Source organism: Bufo gargarizans, chromosome 6 (genome assembly GCF_014858855.1).
Source record: "Bufo gargarizans isolate SCDJY-AF-19 chromosome 6, ASM1485885v1, whole genome shotgun sequence".
In the NCBI taxonomy this organism is placed as follows: Eukaryota; Metazoa; Chordata; class Amphibia; order Anura; family Bufonidae; genus Bufo; species Bufo gargarizans.
In genome coordinates, this window is record NC_058085.1 from 99,316,119 (window position 1) to 99,334,211 (window position 18,093).

Sequence of the window (18,093 nt, forward strand, 5' to 3'; positions counted from 1 at the left end):
GTTCACAAGATTTGCTGCGCCTGCGCACTTCATTCCCCATTCCGGCACATGCGCATTGAATGCTCTTGTGCCTCTGCCCATAATAGGGAATGAAGTGCGCAGGTGCGGCGAATCTTGTGAACAGCGCTGGATTTCTGAAGAACCTAGGAGGGGCCTGGGCACCGGCCAATTGAACACTGCCCCTGGGCACCTTCAGAACCTAATTAACATATTGAATACATTTTTTCTTTTTTTTTTCTTTGTGAAAATAAACACTTTTATTCAATAACATATTGAATATGTGTTTGTTTTTTGCGAAAATAAGCAACAGACAGCTAAACAGTAAGTAGCATTCCAATACGGGGACTATAATGCAGATCATGGTGTTAGTATTCTATAATGGTCAGTTTAGATGAAAGACTCCCTTTAATGTTATCAGGTACATAAACATAAAAAATAAAATAAAAAAAAGACCTGAAGTTTAACCGTTTTACTGCAAGGGAAATACATTATTTTGCAAGGGTTTATGAAGTTATGACGTGACTAGAATATATAGCCGTGCAGCTTAGAATTATATTACAGTCCAGAATCTTCACTGTCACGTACTACCAGTATGGAGTCAGGCAGCAGCTTGAAAAGTTTGCCTCCCTGGTTGTGTGTCAGCAAGTGAGGGAAAATGAAAGACCCCTACCCGTTACTGTCATCTCAACCTTCCCCAGGAACTTTATACTTCATGCTGGTCACCCCCAATCTTAACAATCAGAGGTGGTCTGCTACATTAGATGATGAGCAATTACACATCTAATCATTCCTGCACCCAAAAAAACCTTCACACGTGGAAGATAGTGACATTCCTGCACTGGTGGCTGTTCCGCTAATAAATGTTATTTTCATATTATTCGGCATACTAGTTACCCCTAAACTGATCGGGAGAGAGCAGAAAGGACATGTCCCCTAAGAAAGGACACACCAGCTTGAAGAGATCCTAGCAGAGCAATCAGACAGTGAGATCTCTTGGTCCATGTGAAGTACAGGACTGGTTCTAGCTTGGTTAGAAAGATGGTCATGTACTGTATGATGTCTGATTCATTTTTTAACGTAATCATGGCATAACCTCTTCAATGGGTTGTTTTCACAACAAGCACATAGATTTCTGCAACGCCCATTCAAATGAACGGAACTGGTTTTCAGTCGCAGAAGCTTCAGCTTTGGATGTGTTTAGCGACATCTGGATCCTGGAGATTTGGCCTCTTCAGCTCTGGAGCGCGTGCTAAGTAAATGACATGTATGAACCCTGCACATTTCAAACTTTTATATTTATCCCAAACTCTACTTAAACTTTTAGGGGGGCATACCCGCCTGCTCGTCCCCGGCTTTTTTTTTTTTTTTTTTTTAGGATTGGAGCGTTTTGGTGCATGTGACAGCCAGAACATGTAATCCCAGCCTACTTGCAGAGTTCCTACACTCATCATTTACATGTCAGCTATTATAAAACAAATACAAGTTCATTCCTTGTTAGTTACATACACAGAGTTGTGTCTTGGTACAGTAATTGTAATAAAAAAAAAAAAAAAAAAACTTAAGTACTTACTACAGCATCGACTGCAGGAGAGCTATCTCCAACCACCAACAAGGCAGGGCACCTAGAACACAAAATCCTGGAGACTTAAAAGGGGTTTAAAAACGTCCCAACACTTCAGCTTCTTCGCGCTAGTCCTTGCTGGGCCTGCAATGATGGCATCTTGTCCAACATTAACATGACCACTGCAGCCAACCAATGGCTTCAGTGATCAAGTAAGCATGCAAAAATTTGACAAGACCTCATCATTGCAGGCCCAGAGCGGCGGGACATTTAAAAGGCAGTTAAGGGAGTTTCATTTATTTTATACAGCCCCTTGCTCTGTGTCCATTTTCTAACAATCTACAAAGTGTACACTGTATGTTTTCACCCCCCACCCCCCCGCCCCCTTAGTACTACACTACCAAATCCCCTCTACATAAAATGGCTAACACTCCTTCCATAACAAGGACCTATAGGCACTGCATATGTCGTTCTATGGTAGAATACACTGCCTTACAAAATACCATATAGGCCAGTGATGGCAAACCTTTTAGAGACCGAGTGCCCAAACTGCACCCCAAAACCCACATATTTATCACAAAGTGCCAACATGGGAATTTCCCCTGAATACTACAGTCCAGTATAGTATATCTTCCATGTACTTTTCGCTATAAAAGCCTGTTTACACTCAGTGCGCTGCCTGTGGTGTTCATAGTACGCCTGCGCTGATGAATGGCAGGAAAAGTCTAAGGCCTCCTGCACATGACTGTAGGTGTCCCGTTGCCATATTGAGGACCGCATTTGCGGATCCGCAATACATGGGCACCGTTCCACGTGCATTCCGCATCACGGATGCGGACGCTTTCACTTTAATGGGTCCGCCAAATCCGGAGATGCGGAATGGTGCGGAACGGAAGCACAGAACGGAACCCTACGGAGAGGTTCCATGGGGTTTCATCCCGTACTTCCGTTCCGAAAAAAGATAGAACATGTCCTATCTTTTTGCAGATCGTGGACCCATTAAAGTGAATGGGTCCGTGATCCACTGCGGCTGCCCCATGGTCAGTGTTCTTGCATTGCGGCCCGCAGCACGGCCACGGGGTTCGTGTGCAGGAGGCCTAAGGCATATTGGTACACCATAGACTTTTCCAGGGTGCAAGTGCCCACAGAGAGGGCTCTGAGTGCCGACTCTGGCACCCGTGCCATAGGTTCGCCATCACTGATATAGGCCATACCACCAGAAGAAAATACCTCACAAGGCCCATTGTGTGAAATCCTTGAGGACAAAACCCACTGTGCCATTGTATAAAATCAGAGATACAATAATCAGCCTATAGAATTCCATGTGCACCATACTATATAATACAGCTGTACAGTATTACAAGCAGCATTTCTATGTGCATGGCATGGAAAACTGAAGAAGCCGGCACAAAAAAAACTCATGCAAGTCAATGGTGCCAGATCAGTTTTTTTCAGACACCAAACAAACAAAAAAATAAAATAAATATGCCTCTGGCGCCCAATGACTTACATGCTCCTGCTGGATCTCAAAACTGTACAGCAAAACTGCAAATGTGAAAGTAGCCTAAGAAGGCCAAGACCAAATAGCCAAACTCTGAAAATGACAGCACAAATGCCAGTTTAAAATAAAAAAAAATAAAAAAGCCTCGACCCACTGACCTGAGCGTGCCTTCAGAATTATTGGAAGCAAGTAGTGGTCTTTCTATTTCCAGATCTTTGCGGCTGGTGCAGGAATAAATCAAAGATATCTGCAATTAGTAACAGGCTGATATATAGAGAATCTCTGTCTGCAGATTTGCATGAAAACATAACACTGAGCACACGACTCTCAGGATGAGTCTAATAGGACTTCCTAGACTGCTTTGCCATTTAAATTTAACCCCTTAAGGACCAAGTGACTTTTTTTTTTTTTTTTTTTTTATAACTCCCTGCCCTACAGAAGCCATGAGTTTATTTTTCCATTCACACAGCCGTATGGGGGCTTACTTTTTGCGGGACAAGTTGTAATTTCTATTGGCACCATTTATATTACATACAATATAGTATAAAGCTGGAAAAAAAAAATTACTCAATTCAGCCAAAGTTTTATGGGTTTCATTTGTACAGTGTTCCCTATGCAGTAAACCTGACCTCCATGCCCTTCATTCTCTGGGTTTGTACAATTATAACGATATATTTATATAGTTTTCCTTGTGATTTAAAGAAGTTGTCTGACTTCAGCAAATGGCATTTATCATGTAGAGAAGTTAATACAAGACACTAATGTATTGTGATTGTCCATACTGCCTCCTTTAATGGCTGGATTCATTTTTCCATCAGTCCCAGACACCAAAGAGGTCGGCACTTTTTCCTATACTGTACAAGCACGGCCACCGCGTGGATTACAGGGTGGTCGCAACCCCTGGATACCAGCAGTGTATAATGTGAGGGAAAAATGAATCTAGCCAGCAAAGGAAGCAATATGGGCTACTATAATACATTAGTAAGTGCCTTGTAATAACTTTCTCTACATGATAAATGCTAATTGCTGAAGTGACACATCCCCTTTTTTTTCCTTCTTTGCATTGCCATATTGTAACCCCTATAACTTTATATTTAAAGGGACACCGACAGGCCCAATAACCATATTTAGCTGTACATATGCATGCACAGGTCTTCTAATGTGCATTAAAAACCCCAGTCCACATTATGAATACAGTAAACTCACGTTTTATAACCTGAAGTAATAGTTTTCTTTCTGCCAAAGGGGCGGGGTTTCAGCTCCACTTGCGCCCAGCCAGCCTCAGCCCAACCGCCGTTTTGAAGCGCCGCCCAGCTCATCAATATTCACTTCGCTGGGCGGCTTCTGTTGTCCCCGACCTTCCGAGATGCAGCGCATGCCCAATAGAAAGCTATGGGTGCTGGGCGCATGTGCAGAAGCTGAAAGCGAGTCCGATGCCCATAGCTTTCTATTGGGCATGCGCCGGATCTCGGAAGGTCGGGGACAGCAGAAGCCGCCCAGCGAAGTGAATATTGATGAGCTGGGCGGCGCTTCAAAACGGCGGTTGGGCTGAGGCTGGCTGGGCGCAAGTGGAGCTGAAACCCTGCCCCTTGGGCAGAAAAAAGCGATTACTTCAGGTTACAAAAGGGTAAATTACTCTTACCGGTAATTGGATTTTCCAATAGCCTCCACAACGGCATTCACAGGAGGGTGTCCCCGCCTCCAGGACAGGAAACAACGAGGAAGCACAGGATTTAAGGAGCCTCCTCCCCTTACCTTACCAGTCAATAAGAGAGGACACAGAAGTGATGCATAACAAATTATATATTATAGTAAACAAATTACATCATTCATTTACATTTAAAGCTTGGGAGGGAACCCAATGCAGTTGTGGAGGCTATTGGAAAATCCAATTACCGGTAAGAGTAATTTACCCTTTTCCCCGGCGCCTCCACAACGGCATTCACAGGAGGATTAACAGAGTAATCAATATTAGGGGGGGGGGCCACACTAGATAGGACCTCACGACCAAAGGACAAGTCCTGATCCCTTACTACATCTAGCTTATAGTGCCGAAAAAAAGTCATAGGGTTGGCCCATGTGGCGGCCCTGCAGATCTGTTCCAGAGGGACTGCCTTCGTTTCTGCCCAGGATGAGGCTACTGCCCTTGTAGAATGAGCTTTTAGTACCTCCGGCGGCTGACAGTTCTTGGTAACATAGGCAGAGGATATTATGTTCCTAATCCACCTAGCTATGGTTGACTTGCTAGCCGCTTGCCCCTTATTAGGGCCCTGGAATTGTAAAAAGAGATGGTCCGATTTTCTAAGCGGTTTAGTGGCCTGAAGGTAAGAAAGGACTGATCTCCTGACGTCCAGATTATGGAGAGTATCTTCCGAATCATTAGAAGGAGACTGAAAAAAAGAGGGTAGGGAGACTTCCTGCTCACGATGAAATCTGGATACCACCTTTGGGAGAAAGGCTGGACAGTGCCTGAGGATTATACGATCATCCAGAATTGTAAGATAGGGAGGCTTGCAAGAGAAAGCTTGAATTTCCCCCACTCTTCTGGCAGAGGTTATGGCAACTAAAAAAAAACCGTCTTCATGGTGAGGAGCCTTAGAGGGATCTCATCAATTGGCTCAAACGGAGGAGTAGTGAGAGCAGAAAGAACCAGGCCCAAATCCCAGGGAGGAACCACTGGACGAGGGAGGATCGAAGTTCTTCCTGCCCCCCTCAAAAACCGCTTGATCAGAGGGGAATCTGCTAGTTTTACGTCTAGGAAGGCGCTGAGCGCGGAAATCTGAACCTTCAGAGTTGATGGACGGAGGCCTTTTTCTAGCCCCGCTTGCAGGAACTGGAGGACCTGAGGAACATCAGGAGAATCTACACTTCCCAAGAAGGACAAAAAGGCATTCCAGGTTCTCAGGTAGATCCGGGAAGTTACCGGTTTCCGGCTTTTGAGCATCGTGGAGATGACTGCGTCCGACAGACCCTTCTGTTTTAGCAGGAGGCGTTCAGATTCCAGGCCGTCAAACTGAGTTGATTTACACTGGGGTGATTTATTGGTCCCTGGTGGAGTAGGTCCGGGATTGATGGCAGTGTCCAATAAACACCGGCTGACAGTCTGAGCAGGAGTGGAAACCAAGCCCTTCTTGGCCAGAAGGGGGCCACCATAATTACGTGGACCCCTTCTTTCTGAGCCTTTACCAGGACCCTTGAAATGAGGCTGAATGGAGGGAAGGCATAAAGGAGCTGTCTTGGCCACGGCCTGGAGAGGGCGTCTAGCCATACCGGGCGATCCATTTGCGAGAGGGAACAGAACTTTCTGACCTGCTTGTTGCTTTTGGTGGCGAACAGATCTAACACTGGGGTCCCCCACATTCGGCAGATCTGGATGAAGACGCGGTGATTTAAAGACCATTCGGCCTCCCTTAAGAGGTGTCGACTGAGATAATCGGCCACCACATTTTTTTCCCCCTTGATATGCACCGCCGAAAGGGACAGAAGGTTTCTTTCTGCCCAACAAAAAATGCCCTTTGACACTTCCGCCAGTGAGCGACTTCTGGTTCCCCCCTGTTTGTTTATGTACGCCACGACTGTAGTGTTGTCTGTTAATATTCTTACGTGTCTTGGAGAGGGAATTTTGTAAAGGGAAAGGAGAACTCTGTGGACAGCTGACAGCTCTCTTAAATTTGAGGAGGCGTCCTGCATGTCTCTTCCCCAGGATCCTTGAACTACCGCTCCTGAAGAGTGACCTCCCCACCCTGAGTTGCTGGCGTCTGTTGTAATGACCATGACATCTCTTGGGCGCCAGTGAACTCCTATGCTCAGGTTCCCTTTTACTCTCCACCAGGTTAGTGACTGTTTTACCTGTCTGGGAACGTGAACCTTTCTGTCTAGAGACGAGTTCTTTCCGTCCCATGAAGATAGGAGAAAGGTCTGAAGGACTCTTGTGAGACTCTGGGCCCACCTTACTGACGAGATTGCGGCTGTTAGCAGTCCCAGTACCGCCATGATGTCTCTTATCGAGGACCGATCTTTGCTGGAAAAAAGAGACACTGTCTGGATTAAGTGAGACTGTTTGTCTTGAGGAAGAAAGGACATTAGACGCCTTGAGTCCAACAGCACCCCTAAAAACACTTTTTCCTGACTGGGGATAAGGTCTGATTTTTTGGGATTTATTATCCACCCTAGAGTTGTAAGACAGTCCTGGATTTGTTTGAGGCGTGAATGTAGAAGTTGGCGCGACTCCGCAAACACCAGAAAGTCGTCCAGGTACGGGACGATCTGTACCCCCTGAAGGTGAAGGAACTTCATGACATCTGACATTATTTTTGAAAAAACTCTGGGGGCAGAGGATAGGCCGAAAGGAAGGGCTGTGAACTGAAAATGGGACAATCTTCCCTGATAATAAATTGCGATCCTCAGAAAACGCTGGTGCCTGTGGTATATTGGGACGTGGTAGTAAGCGTCCTGAAGGTCGACGGTAGCCATAAAGCAGTCCTGCGGAAGGATCTGAGTGGTAGATTTTATGGTCTCCATTTTGAATCTTTTGTAAACGATGGATTTGTTTAAGGACTTCAAATTTATTATCAGGCGAAAGGAGCCATTTGTTTTTTTTATCAAAAATATAGGGGAATAGAAGCCTTTGCCGTGTTGTTCTTCCGGAACAGGGATGAGCACTCCTTTGAGGATTAAGGTAGTTATTTCTGACTCTAGGGATGCCTGTTTGTCGGGCTGTTGCCTTTGGTTGATACAAAAAAGACTTAGGGGTGGGGAAACAAACTCTAGCTTTAGGCCCTCCTTTACGGTACGAGTGACCCAAGGGGAGGCGTGAATTTCTTGCCAGGCGGAGGAGAATTGCTTTAGCCTGCCCCCTACCTGGGTTGGCGTGTCACTGGGTAGGGCGGGTAGAGGTTTCTGGCTTAGGAAGGTATCCTCTTCCTCTACCCCTAGAAGGTTGCCATCTTTTTGAGCCATCCCTTTTACTCTGATCAGATCTTGCCCTTTTTTGACTTCGAAAGGAGCGTCTCTGTTGGTAAAAACGGTTATCAGAGGGGAAACCTTTTTTCCTATCGGAGGCCTTCTCCAGAATATCGTCCAGGGCGGAGCCGAACAATCTATCCCCCTCACATGGGATGGAGCACAGGCGGTTTTTAGAACCTGCGTCCCCAGTCCATGAACGGAGCCATACCGCCCTACGGGTCGCATTGGCCAGAGCACTGCTCCTTGCAGAGAGTCTAACCAAGTCGGCCGAGGTGTCTGCTAAAAAATTGGATGCTCTTTTCAGGGAGGGAAGAGAGTTTAAGATCTCCTCTCTGGACGTACCCCCCGACAGATTGCTCTCAAGCTGGTCTAGCCAAACCGAGAGGGTTCTGGCCGTACAAGTGGACGCTATGCTGGGGCGCAACATTGCTGTATTTGTCTCCCAGGATTTCTTTAGTAGGTTTTCACATTTTTTGTCCATTGGGTCTTTCAGGAGACCCATATCCTCAAAGGGCAGCGAGGATTTTTTAGAAATACGGGCCACTGGCGCATCTATTCTGGGAGTTTTGTCCCACAAATCAGAGTCAGATTCCGAAAAGGGGTACTTGCGTTTAAAGGCGGCCGAGACAGTCCACCTTTTATCAGGATCCCTCCATTCCCTGGAAATAAGGGCTTTGAGGTTATTGTGGATGGGGAAGGATCTCTTCTTTTTCTCCCCCAAGCCCTGAAAGATTTGATCGTGAAGGGACTGAGTCTCTTTGACATCTTCTAATCCCAGCGTAGATTTAATATCCTTCAGTAGGGACTGTGTTTCCTCGGGAAAGCACATAGGCCTCCCTGCGGCCTCCTCAGAGGATAAGGAGACCTGATCATCCTGCAACTCCCCTTCATCCAGATCCACCTGCTCTGATATTTCCAGATTTAGGGAACGGGAAGGCCCAGGGGAAGGTGCCAGTTGTCTAGAGTCAGCTGCAGCCTTAATCTCTTCTCTAATGAGGGTTCGCATGGACTCCACGAAGGAAGGGGATTCTTCAGCGATAACCCTTTCAATACATCTAGGGCAGAGGGACTTTTTTGGGTCCGACACCAGGCCCTTACGGCAACCACCACACTTCCGGCGCCCCGAATCCCCTTTGGCTTTAAGCTTCCTGGACTCACTGTCCTAAGGGAATAAAACAAACTTTGTATAGGCCAAAGAGGGACCCGGAGTAATGGTGGTGAGGGGTCAGTATAGTGAACTACGGACACCCAGCGTGTAGAGGGGGGGGGGGGGGGGGGGGGGGTTCGGGATCCCATAACCTGTATAAACCTACTGCTAGGAAGGACATAAGGAAATAGGGATTACTCCCCCCTGGGAGGAGGCTTACCGGGCTGAGGGCCGAGACAGCGGGATCACCGGAGCGTTTGGACGACTCTCTGTCGCTGGAAGGCATCTCTGCAGATCACCGGCGCAGGAGGATATGATTGCTCTTTTTAAATCTCCCGCCGCGCAGGAGCGTCCCGCGAGAACCTCTTGCCCAAGGAGATCTCGCTCCGCTGACGTCACCACGCCAGATCCCGCGCGAGTTCCGACGGACTCGCAAGCCCGGGGATGCCTGAAGACAGGGCTTACTCCGCAGGATCGAGGAGGGGAGGCAATGCGTCCCCGGAGTCTCTCAATCCCTGCACCGACCCTCCTGAACAACAGGGAAGGGACCAGGCCGGTGCGGTATTCAATTTCCTGGATGACCCCAGGAGCGGCTTCCACGCACGTCCGAGGACAGGAAACAACGACTGGTAAGGTAAGGGGAGGAGGCTCCTTAAATCCTGTGCTTCCTCGTTGTTTCCTGTCCTGGAGGCGGGGACACCCTCCTGTGAATGCCGTTGTGGAGGCGCCGGGGAAAACGTGAGTTTACTGTATTCATAATGTGGACAGGGGTTATACTTATATGTTTTTAATGCACATTAGAAGATCTGTGCATGGATATGTACAGCTAATTATGGTTATTGGGCCTGTCAGTGTCCCTTTAAGTCTACGGAGTTGTAGCAGGACTAATTTTTTGTATAGCGATAGCTAGTTCTGATTGATACCATTTTGGAGAGTGTATGACATTTTGGAAGGCGAAAACACACAAAAAAATAAAAAAAATAAAAATAAAGCCGTTCACCATACGGGACAAATACATTTATATTTTAAATAGTTTGGACAATTTGGGATACAGGCATCTAGAATCTTTACTTTTATTACTGAAAACTAGGGGCAAGTAATTTTTTTTATATTTAAAAATAAAATAACACATTTACCCTGCTTTCACACCTGAGCGTTCCGAAAGGAGCGCTCTGTATGCGCGCTTGTACGGGCGTTTACAAGCGCGCATACAGAGACAGCCGTGCACACATTGTCGCGCGTTCCCGAATATCTATGTGCGGGAACGCGCGACAAACGCCCCAAAAAAAGCTCAAGCACTTGTTTGAGCGTCGGGCGTTTTACAGCGCGATCATACGCGCTGTAAAACGCCCAGGTGAGAACCATTCCCATAGGGAATCATTGGTTCTTGCCTGTTGTGCGTTTTACAGCGCGTAGGAACGATAAGTTCGGGTTATCGAAGAATCGCGTTATGGATTCTAAATTCCGTTATGGTCCGTGGTAACGGAATCCGTAACGCAATTCTTTGATAACCCGAACCTTAGACGCCAAACATAAGACAAGTTTGCTAAACACTATTGGTGACCCATCTTCAGGATAGGTTACTAAATATCAGATCAGCTGGTGTCAGACTCCCGACACCCCCATCAATCAGCAGTTTGAAGGGAAGGCAGCTGTCATGCAAGCGCTGCCTTCTCTGCTCTGTTTACCTGCTCACTGCAGCAACTGTAGCGGTTCTGTAGTATTCACTTGAACAGACAGCTGTCCCATAGAAGTGAACAGGGATGCCATAGTTTTAATTACACCTGCTCACCACTGCAATTGGTACGGCAATTAAATACGGGATCTGAGGAGTTTGGCAATAATACAGATCAAAGACTAATTATGGACTGCGGGTGTCTGCGGTGTAAAACAGCAGGCACCAACCAGCTACAGCACCCACTCAGCAGCTGAGCCTGTGCCATCTTTAAAGTACAAACATCCGCCATACATGTATGGTGCATGTCCTTAAGGGTGTTGTCTGATTAATTTAAAAAAACATAATTGTAAAATAAGTCACTAATCTTTGCAATCGCCTGCTACTCCTGTTTTGACATTCACAGCCCCATGCCAGTTTCTGCTTCTTGGTCAACACACAGCTAACCACTGTTTGAGGCAGGTCATCGCTGTGGTCAGTAATTGGCTCGGAGCATGTTCGAAGGGAGCAGAGACCAGGATGCGCCAGAACAGGAGCAGAACTGAATAGATTGATAGTGACTGTTAAATTCACACTGCCATTTCTAAAAAATAAAAAATAATATTTAAATCAGCCGGACTACACCTAAGGCTACTTTCACACTTGCGTTTTGGCATGCCATTTGTCAAATCCATTTAGGGCTCTCAAAAGCAGTCCAAAAGAGATCAGTTTTGCCCTAATGGATGCTGAATGGAAAAGGATCAGCTCAGAACACATCAGTCTGCCTCCGTTCAGTCTGGAGGCGTAAACCAAAAAACTCTGCATGCAGCATTTTGCTGTCCACCTGACGAAGCGGAACCAAACGGATCCGTCCTGGCACACAATTGAAGTCAATGGGGACGGATCCGTTTTCTGACAATAGAATACGGATCCATCCCCCATTGACTTTCAATGGTGTTAAAGACCGATCCGTCATGGCTATAGAAGACATTATACAACTGGATCCGTTCATGACAGATGCATGCGGTTGTACTTTTGTAACAGAAGCTTTTTTGCAGATCCATGATGGATCCGCAAAAACGCTAGTGTGAAAGTAGCCCAAGAATAAGAGTACGGGTGCCTCAAAGCCTCGGTTTTCAGCTTTTTGTGTAAACATAAGGGTACACCATGTCTGTAGATGGTGTTAGCAGGGTCCTTGTGCTTTTTCAGCACAGTACGCAATTGCATGGATGTAATTTACCTGTTATACGAATTCACAAAGAGCTGAAGATTATCTTGATTGATATCTTGAGCGATGTGTAATCTGTAGGTCTGAACCAGGTCCAAATTTGACTGATATTCTTCCTAAAAAAAACAAATTAAAACGAAAACTTACAAGAGAAAACGGAGGATGTCCACCCAAAATAAGTAACTGACCATATACTGGCAGAGAACAATTGCCAATCGTGTTTTAATCAGTTTGACACTTTCTAGTTAGTTGTGATGGGCATTTCTGCAAGCGACACAGATATGTCCTAAATATATGTGCATCCATACAGAGAATGAATGGAGAAGTAGCCATGTTGTGGATATGCCATGAGAATGCCCCTTTAATGATCAGGCAGATCACTCATTAATGCATCAGAGAACCAAGTGGCCTCTGAAATGTGTCTGATATACAGGAGCATATTATCAGAAAGGAACCACTTAGATCTGCTGCTAGACTTTAGATTTAGACATGCTGCTCAGCAAAATCCTCAGATTTGGGCATCATGCACACGGCCGTACCGTGTTTTTACCGGCCATGTGCACTCCACATTTGCAGAACGGAAGGTCGGGCCCTCAATAGACCAGTCCCATCCTTGTCCATAATACGGACAAGAATATATATATTTTTTGCGGGGCCGCAGAACGGAGGTACGGATGCCGACAACACCACGGAGTGCTGTCCGCATCTTTTGCAGCCGCATTGAAGTGAATGGGTCTGCATTCCATCCGCAAAAAATGCGGCTTGGATGCAGACCCAAACATTTGTGTGCATGAGGCCTTACTGCAGTTTTGACATGCAATTTTCCCCTGTGTGGGTTACACAGGTAAAGCATGGTTTCAATGTGCTTCACTTGTACAAGCTGCACAGTGGGACTGCTGCTATTCATTTCCACCCTCACAAGTGAAATGAAAAGAGTGAAAGGATTTGTACATAAGAGTAGTAACACAAAATACATAGAGCCACGACTTACATAGCCAAAGAGGTGAGCCAGCACGGTGTCCACTATGTTTGTTGTCCAGCCAGAGAGCTAGAAAAGAACAGAATTATTCTCTGCATCTTCCTGTCAGATCTGCAATATCAGTCCCAATACAATGCTAGGTTTACTGACGTAAAGCCAAAGCCAAATTAACCCCTTAGTGACCAAGCATTTTTTCCCCTCCACTGTCGCCTTCCATCAAGTACAACTTTATTTTTCCCACCTATGTAGCCGTATGGGGGCTTGTTTTTTTGCAGGGCAAGTTGTAGCTTTTAATGGCACCATTTTGGGTAGCAATACCGCCACGGTTTATACATTATAGATTTTTTGGCATTAATAACAACTTAATTCTCTGAGGCAGTAGGGTTTTAGAAATGTTACTTTTGCACAATACAAAATGTATACATTTTTTTAAACATGTAAATAATTGTTTAGTGCAGGTCATTATCGACGCGACAATACCAAATACGTCGAGGGGAAACTTTAGAAGAATTTTCTTCCATTAAAAGTCTTTTTCCAATAAAAAAAACAAAAAAAAAACGCATATTTTAACTTGGGATGGAACGACAATGGGAGACAGAATCTGCTCCCTCTGTAACTGCTTAGATGCCGCAGTTGCTATGGACTGTGGCATCTAAGCGGTAAAAAACGGCCAAGATTGTGCTTTTGCTAGTCTGTTAGAGCAGTAGCCCCGCTCTCAGAGCAAACACTCTCGTCTGCACTGGAGACCTGTACAACGTTTAGACTGGACCGCCATTACTGAGACGCAGGTCACAGTAATGAGCCAGCACTACATATTAGGGTTGTCATGGCACCAACATTTTTATTTGGTTTCGATACCATAAAAAGGTATTGCGAAAAACAAACCAAAACATTCCGCATTTTATGGAATGTCCGGCCCATACTAGAACAGTTCTATTCTATTTTTTTTTTTGGGGGGGGGGGGGGGGGGGGGAGACAAGGTGACAGCTTTTTTTTCTTCTATGCGGTGAACGTCGTAAGAGAAATTGTGAAAGGGGGCAATTTATACTTAATATTTAGGCGTTTGTTTATTTAACCCTTTTTTATTTACTAGTCGCCACCTTAGGGGCTACAACCCTTGTCCTATTCACCCTAATAGAGCTCACTGCTCATTTCACTGCCGGGGCTCCGATGGGAATTGCCACTGAGGAGGAGGGAAGGGGACCCTGTGGCCACTGCCACCAATGACTAATACTTGGGGGGGGGATGGATGGCGACATGGCAAAAAATAAAATAAAAGTCTTTTCGCCATCTGCTAATTTTAAGGCGCATTGGCTACCATTTTGGTCGCCATCTGGAGCGCTGTTAGTGATCACTAAGCAGTTCAGTCTCCCATATCTAGTAAACCGCTCCCCTCCACACTCCCCTTAGAAGCCTCCCTTTTGTGTGTCTGATTATGAGTGACTACATGTAAAACTACTTTCACAAGGCTTGTGGTAAAAAAAAAAACAAAAAAAAAAAAACACACAACATAGGAGGTAGGTCAAATAATAGACTTTTATACAAAACACACAGGGAATAATATTTAGGTCGTAGTCTTACCTTCGTGGCTGCCCAATCCATCCATCCTTTTGCGCAGGGGTCAATGTTTAGCAGAATAAGACCTTCCACCAGGTCTGGGTGATCCAGCTGTGGAACCAGGAATGAACAGTAAATGTATCAAGCCAATTATAACGTCTGTAAAAAGTGTGTGTCCTGTATAAGCCTGCATAGGAGCTGTTTAATCAAAGCAGATAGCATATCTGTGATCAAGACTTGCAAACCTTAAAGGGGTTGTCTCACTTTAGCAAATGCCATTTATCACATAGAGAAAGTGAATATGAGGCACTTACTAATGTATTGTGATTTTCCATACTGCCATATACCCCCCACATGTGCCCACTGGGTTTTACTGTTGACTAAGAAACCTTACAACACCCATAGCATAGGTGCTTTGTAGCAGAGGCTTTAGGCAGTTCGGTTGGATAGCACGGATGTCTAACCTACGGCCCTCCAGCTGTTGCAAAACTACAACTCCCAGCATGCCTGAACAACCTACATCCATTAGGAGGATGCTGGGAGTTGTAGTTTTGCAACAGTTGAAGGGCCACAGGTTGAGCATCCCCGTTACACAGTAAGGCCACATGGGACAGATGCATTGCAAAAGGTGACGTGTGCAGCATAAACTGACATGCTGTGGATTTAAAATATGCACCACAGGTCAATTTACGCTGAGTTTTTTGTTACAGTGGGTGGACTAGATTTGTTACAAAGCATTTTGCAAGCCTGTAGATTTGCAACATGCAAATCTGATGGCAAATCTGCAGCATATCTGTCCCATCTAGATGGATCCTTAAGGCCCATTCGCATGGCGGATTTAGCCACAACACAATTTTGCAGAAAACTTGCCTCTTTTCTACCGCTCGTTTGTTTCAAAAGAAGGCAGCGCAGAGAACTGCGAAGCGGCAACTTAAAGCCGCTGTCATGCCCAGAATGGACATATCACTTCTTGGAGTGGCTATAAGCAGCCGCTAAGTGCAGTTTTGAGATGTATGGGAGGCAGAGAGGACACAACCGCCGGTTTTCAGTAGAATTTAAGCATAGGGGTCCACAATAAAATTCCTGTGCAAATGGGCTCTTAGAGTAGGAGAAAAAGAATCCGTATGCCAGCTGTAAAATTTTGCTCAGGCAAAAAAAAGTTGGTGGTAAAGGTGAGACGATTACACTGATGAAGCCCCTCTCAGATCTTCACCTATTTCTGTAATGAAGGGCTCTACAGAGCACTGTATCCCTTTGCAGGTCAGAAACTTCTTAGGCTACTTTCACACTAGCGTTTTTTGCTGGATCCGGCAGGGATCAGCAAAAACGCTTTTGTTACTGATAATACAACCATCTGAATCTGTTATTAACAGATCCGGTTGTATCATCTTTAACATACCCAAGACGGATCCATCATGAACTCTATTAAAAGTCAATGGGGGACGGATCTGTTTTCTATTGTCAGATTGTGTTAGAGAAAACAGATCCGTCCCCCATTGACTTGCATTGTACGTCTTGCCCCGCATCCCAGGACGGAAAGCAAACTGCAGCATGCTGCTCTCCGTTATGAGAACGGAACTGAATGCATTTTGGAGCATTCCGTTCGGTTATGTTTTGTCCCCATTGAAAAATTTATGGGGACAAAACAGAAGCATTTTCTCCCTGGTATTGAGACCCTATGACAGATCTCAATACCAGAAAATATTAATGGTAGTGTGAAAGTAGTCTTAGCAGTGCCATTTTAAACACACCACCATAGAGGTGAGCATTTTAAGGTTAAGTGTACTCACGGCAAACTTTGACAAGATATAGGCACCAGCTCCAACTCCAATTCCGATTACCGTTTTCAGGCTAGAAGAATTGGAATGGTAAAACATTATGTAGGTTCTGTGGAATTGCTCATTAACGGGTAGGATATCTTCATGGAAAGCATAAACTAATGGGGTTTTCTGACATTTTTATACTGATGACCCCATGATCAGAGGGTGCCCAACATCCAGGAGCCCCGCTGATCACCTTAGCTCTGCATTGTCCATTGGACAGCGGTGCTTGGTATTGTAGCTCAGCCCCATTCACTTTAACGGGACTAAGCTGCTCCTAGGCCATGTAACTGATAAAATGTGACGTCACATGGCATACACATAAAGCTGTGAGAACTCACCGGAGTGCCGCTGCCTTCTATAACAAGTGTTCTGCACCGGTCCGGGGTGTCAGACCCCCACTGATCAAATACTGATGAGCTATCCAGAGGATAGGTCATCAGTAAAAAACCTTTATGCTCCAAGTCTATAAAAAGGATTATAGCTTATTTCAAAACTATGTTTCCATTCTTCCCATTTCAAATTTTGGCTTCACTTGATCAATTAAGAATTTACCTTAGGTGGATTAAGACTGCAGACAACATCTCCGCCAGCTCATCCATTGTAGGGTACTGGTACCTGAACCAGATGGAAATATGGTACATTAAAAGCCAGAAGCCCAATCCGCACAGATCATACTAAGGGCTAAAATGATGAGTGTAACCTTCCAACCAGCACCTTCTGCCCACTTACCTCAAATACACTCTGCATATTGTGTGCACTTACCCAGTGGGAAATGGTGGTGCTCCCACCTGCTGCCCTGGGGCATCCACATGGCAAACAGCAAAATGTTGGGTGATCTCATGCATGTCTTCATAGTTGAAGAATGTGCTGAAGCAGGACTTGTCTATAATACAGTGAGTAAAGAAATGAGCTGCAGCTCACACAGCATGGGTACCAAAAGAACAGAAATAAAGCTGCAGGTTGGTGGTCTCAAACAGGTCTCTATACACCACACTTGATAATGTTGACGCAACATGACAACCCCCTTCTACACTGAAACCAGCTTGCTAATGAGAAGAACCACAGCTATAAGTGTGCGGTCATCCCAGTAACACTTAAGACATATGGAAAACGCACAATGCACACAGGCGCAGGAGGGGGCTGTGCCCAGTTCTTAGCAAGACCATAGAAGCTTGAGGCTGGCAGTTTCAATTTATATCCACAAGAGGGAGCTCTAACAGATATGATCCCAACACACAGCAGTTGTGTATGCATAACCTGCCACAGAGGTATAAATGAACAATCGGCGGCCCCCCTCTAGCACCTTATTTTTCGGATGCATGATGACAGAGTACGAGGATAATTCTCCTCCCAACGGCTTTGACCACTTTCATATTGTACATCTTCCAGGAAGGGTGGTACCAGACTGATGACCCTACAAAACTTGGTTTTGACTTATTGGATCAACTGTTATGGGATCAGCACTATGGATTGCTGCATGTCCCGGCAGTAGGTGAGAACTCACTAACATGATGGGTTATAGGGTTACATGGGTCAGCACCCTAATGGATGAACACCACACTGCAGGAAAACATCTGCGCATAAACTGACCCCTTCCATGCAGATTCTAAAACCTGCAACTTGTCGAGTCTTGGCAGATATTACCCTTCACAATGTATAGCGTGAAATCCGTGACAAA

The 18,093-nt window shown here is 45.5% G+C and overlaps 1 protein-coding gene across 2 annotated transcripts in view; it reads right to left on the reverse strand.

Annotated features, from left to right (window-relative positions):
- Positions 1–18,093, reverse strand: part of NDRG3 (NDRG family member 3) — a 72,739-nt gene that overhangs the window by 11,367 nt on the left and 43,279 nt on the right. For both annotated transcript variants that reach the window (XM_044296237.1, XM_044296236.1), the window contains exons 5-12: positions 17,178–17,298; positions 16,968–17,030; positions 16,383–16,443; positions 14,617–14,703; positions 13,048–13,104; positions 12,069–12,172; positions 3,221–3,283; positions 1,571–1,622 (exon numbers count right to left, since the gene is read on the reverse strand). In XM_044296237.1, coding sequence (XP_044152172.1) covers positions 1,571–1,622; positions 3,221–3,283; positions 12,069–12,172; positions 13,048–13,104; positions 14,617–14,703; positions 16,383–16,443; positions 16,968–17,030; positions 17,178–17,298 — 608 coding nt within the window. The remainder of the gene's footprint in view (positions 1–1,570; positions 1,623–3,220; positions 3,284–12,068; positions 12,173–13,047; positions 13,105–14,616; positions 14,704–16,382; positions 16,444–16,967; positions 17,031–17,177; positions 17,299–18,093) is intronic.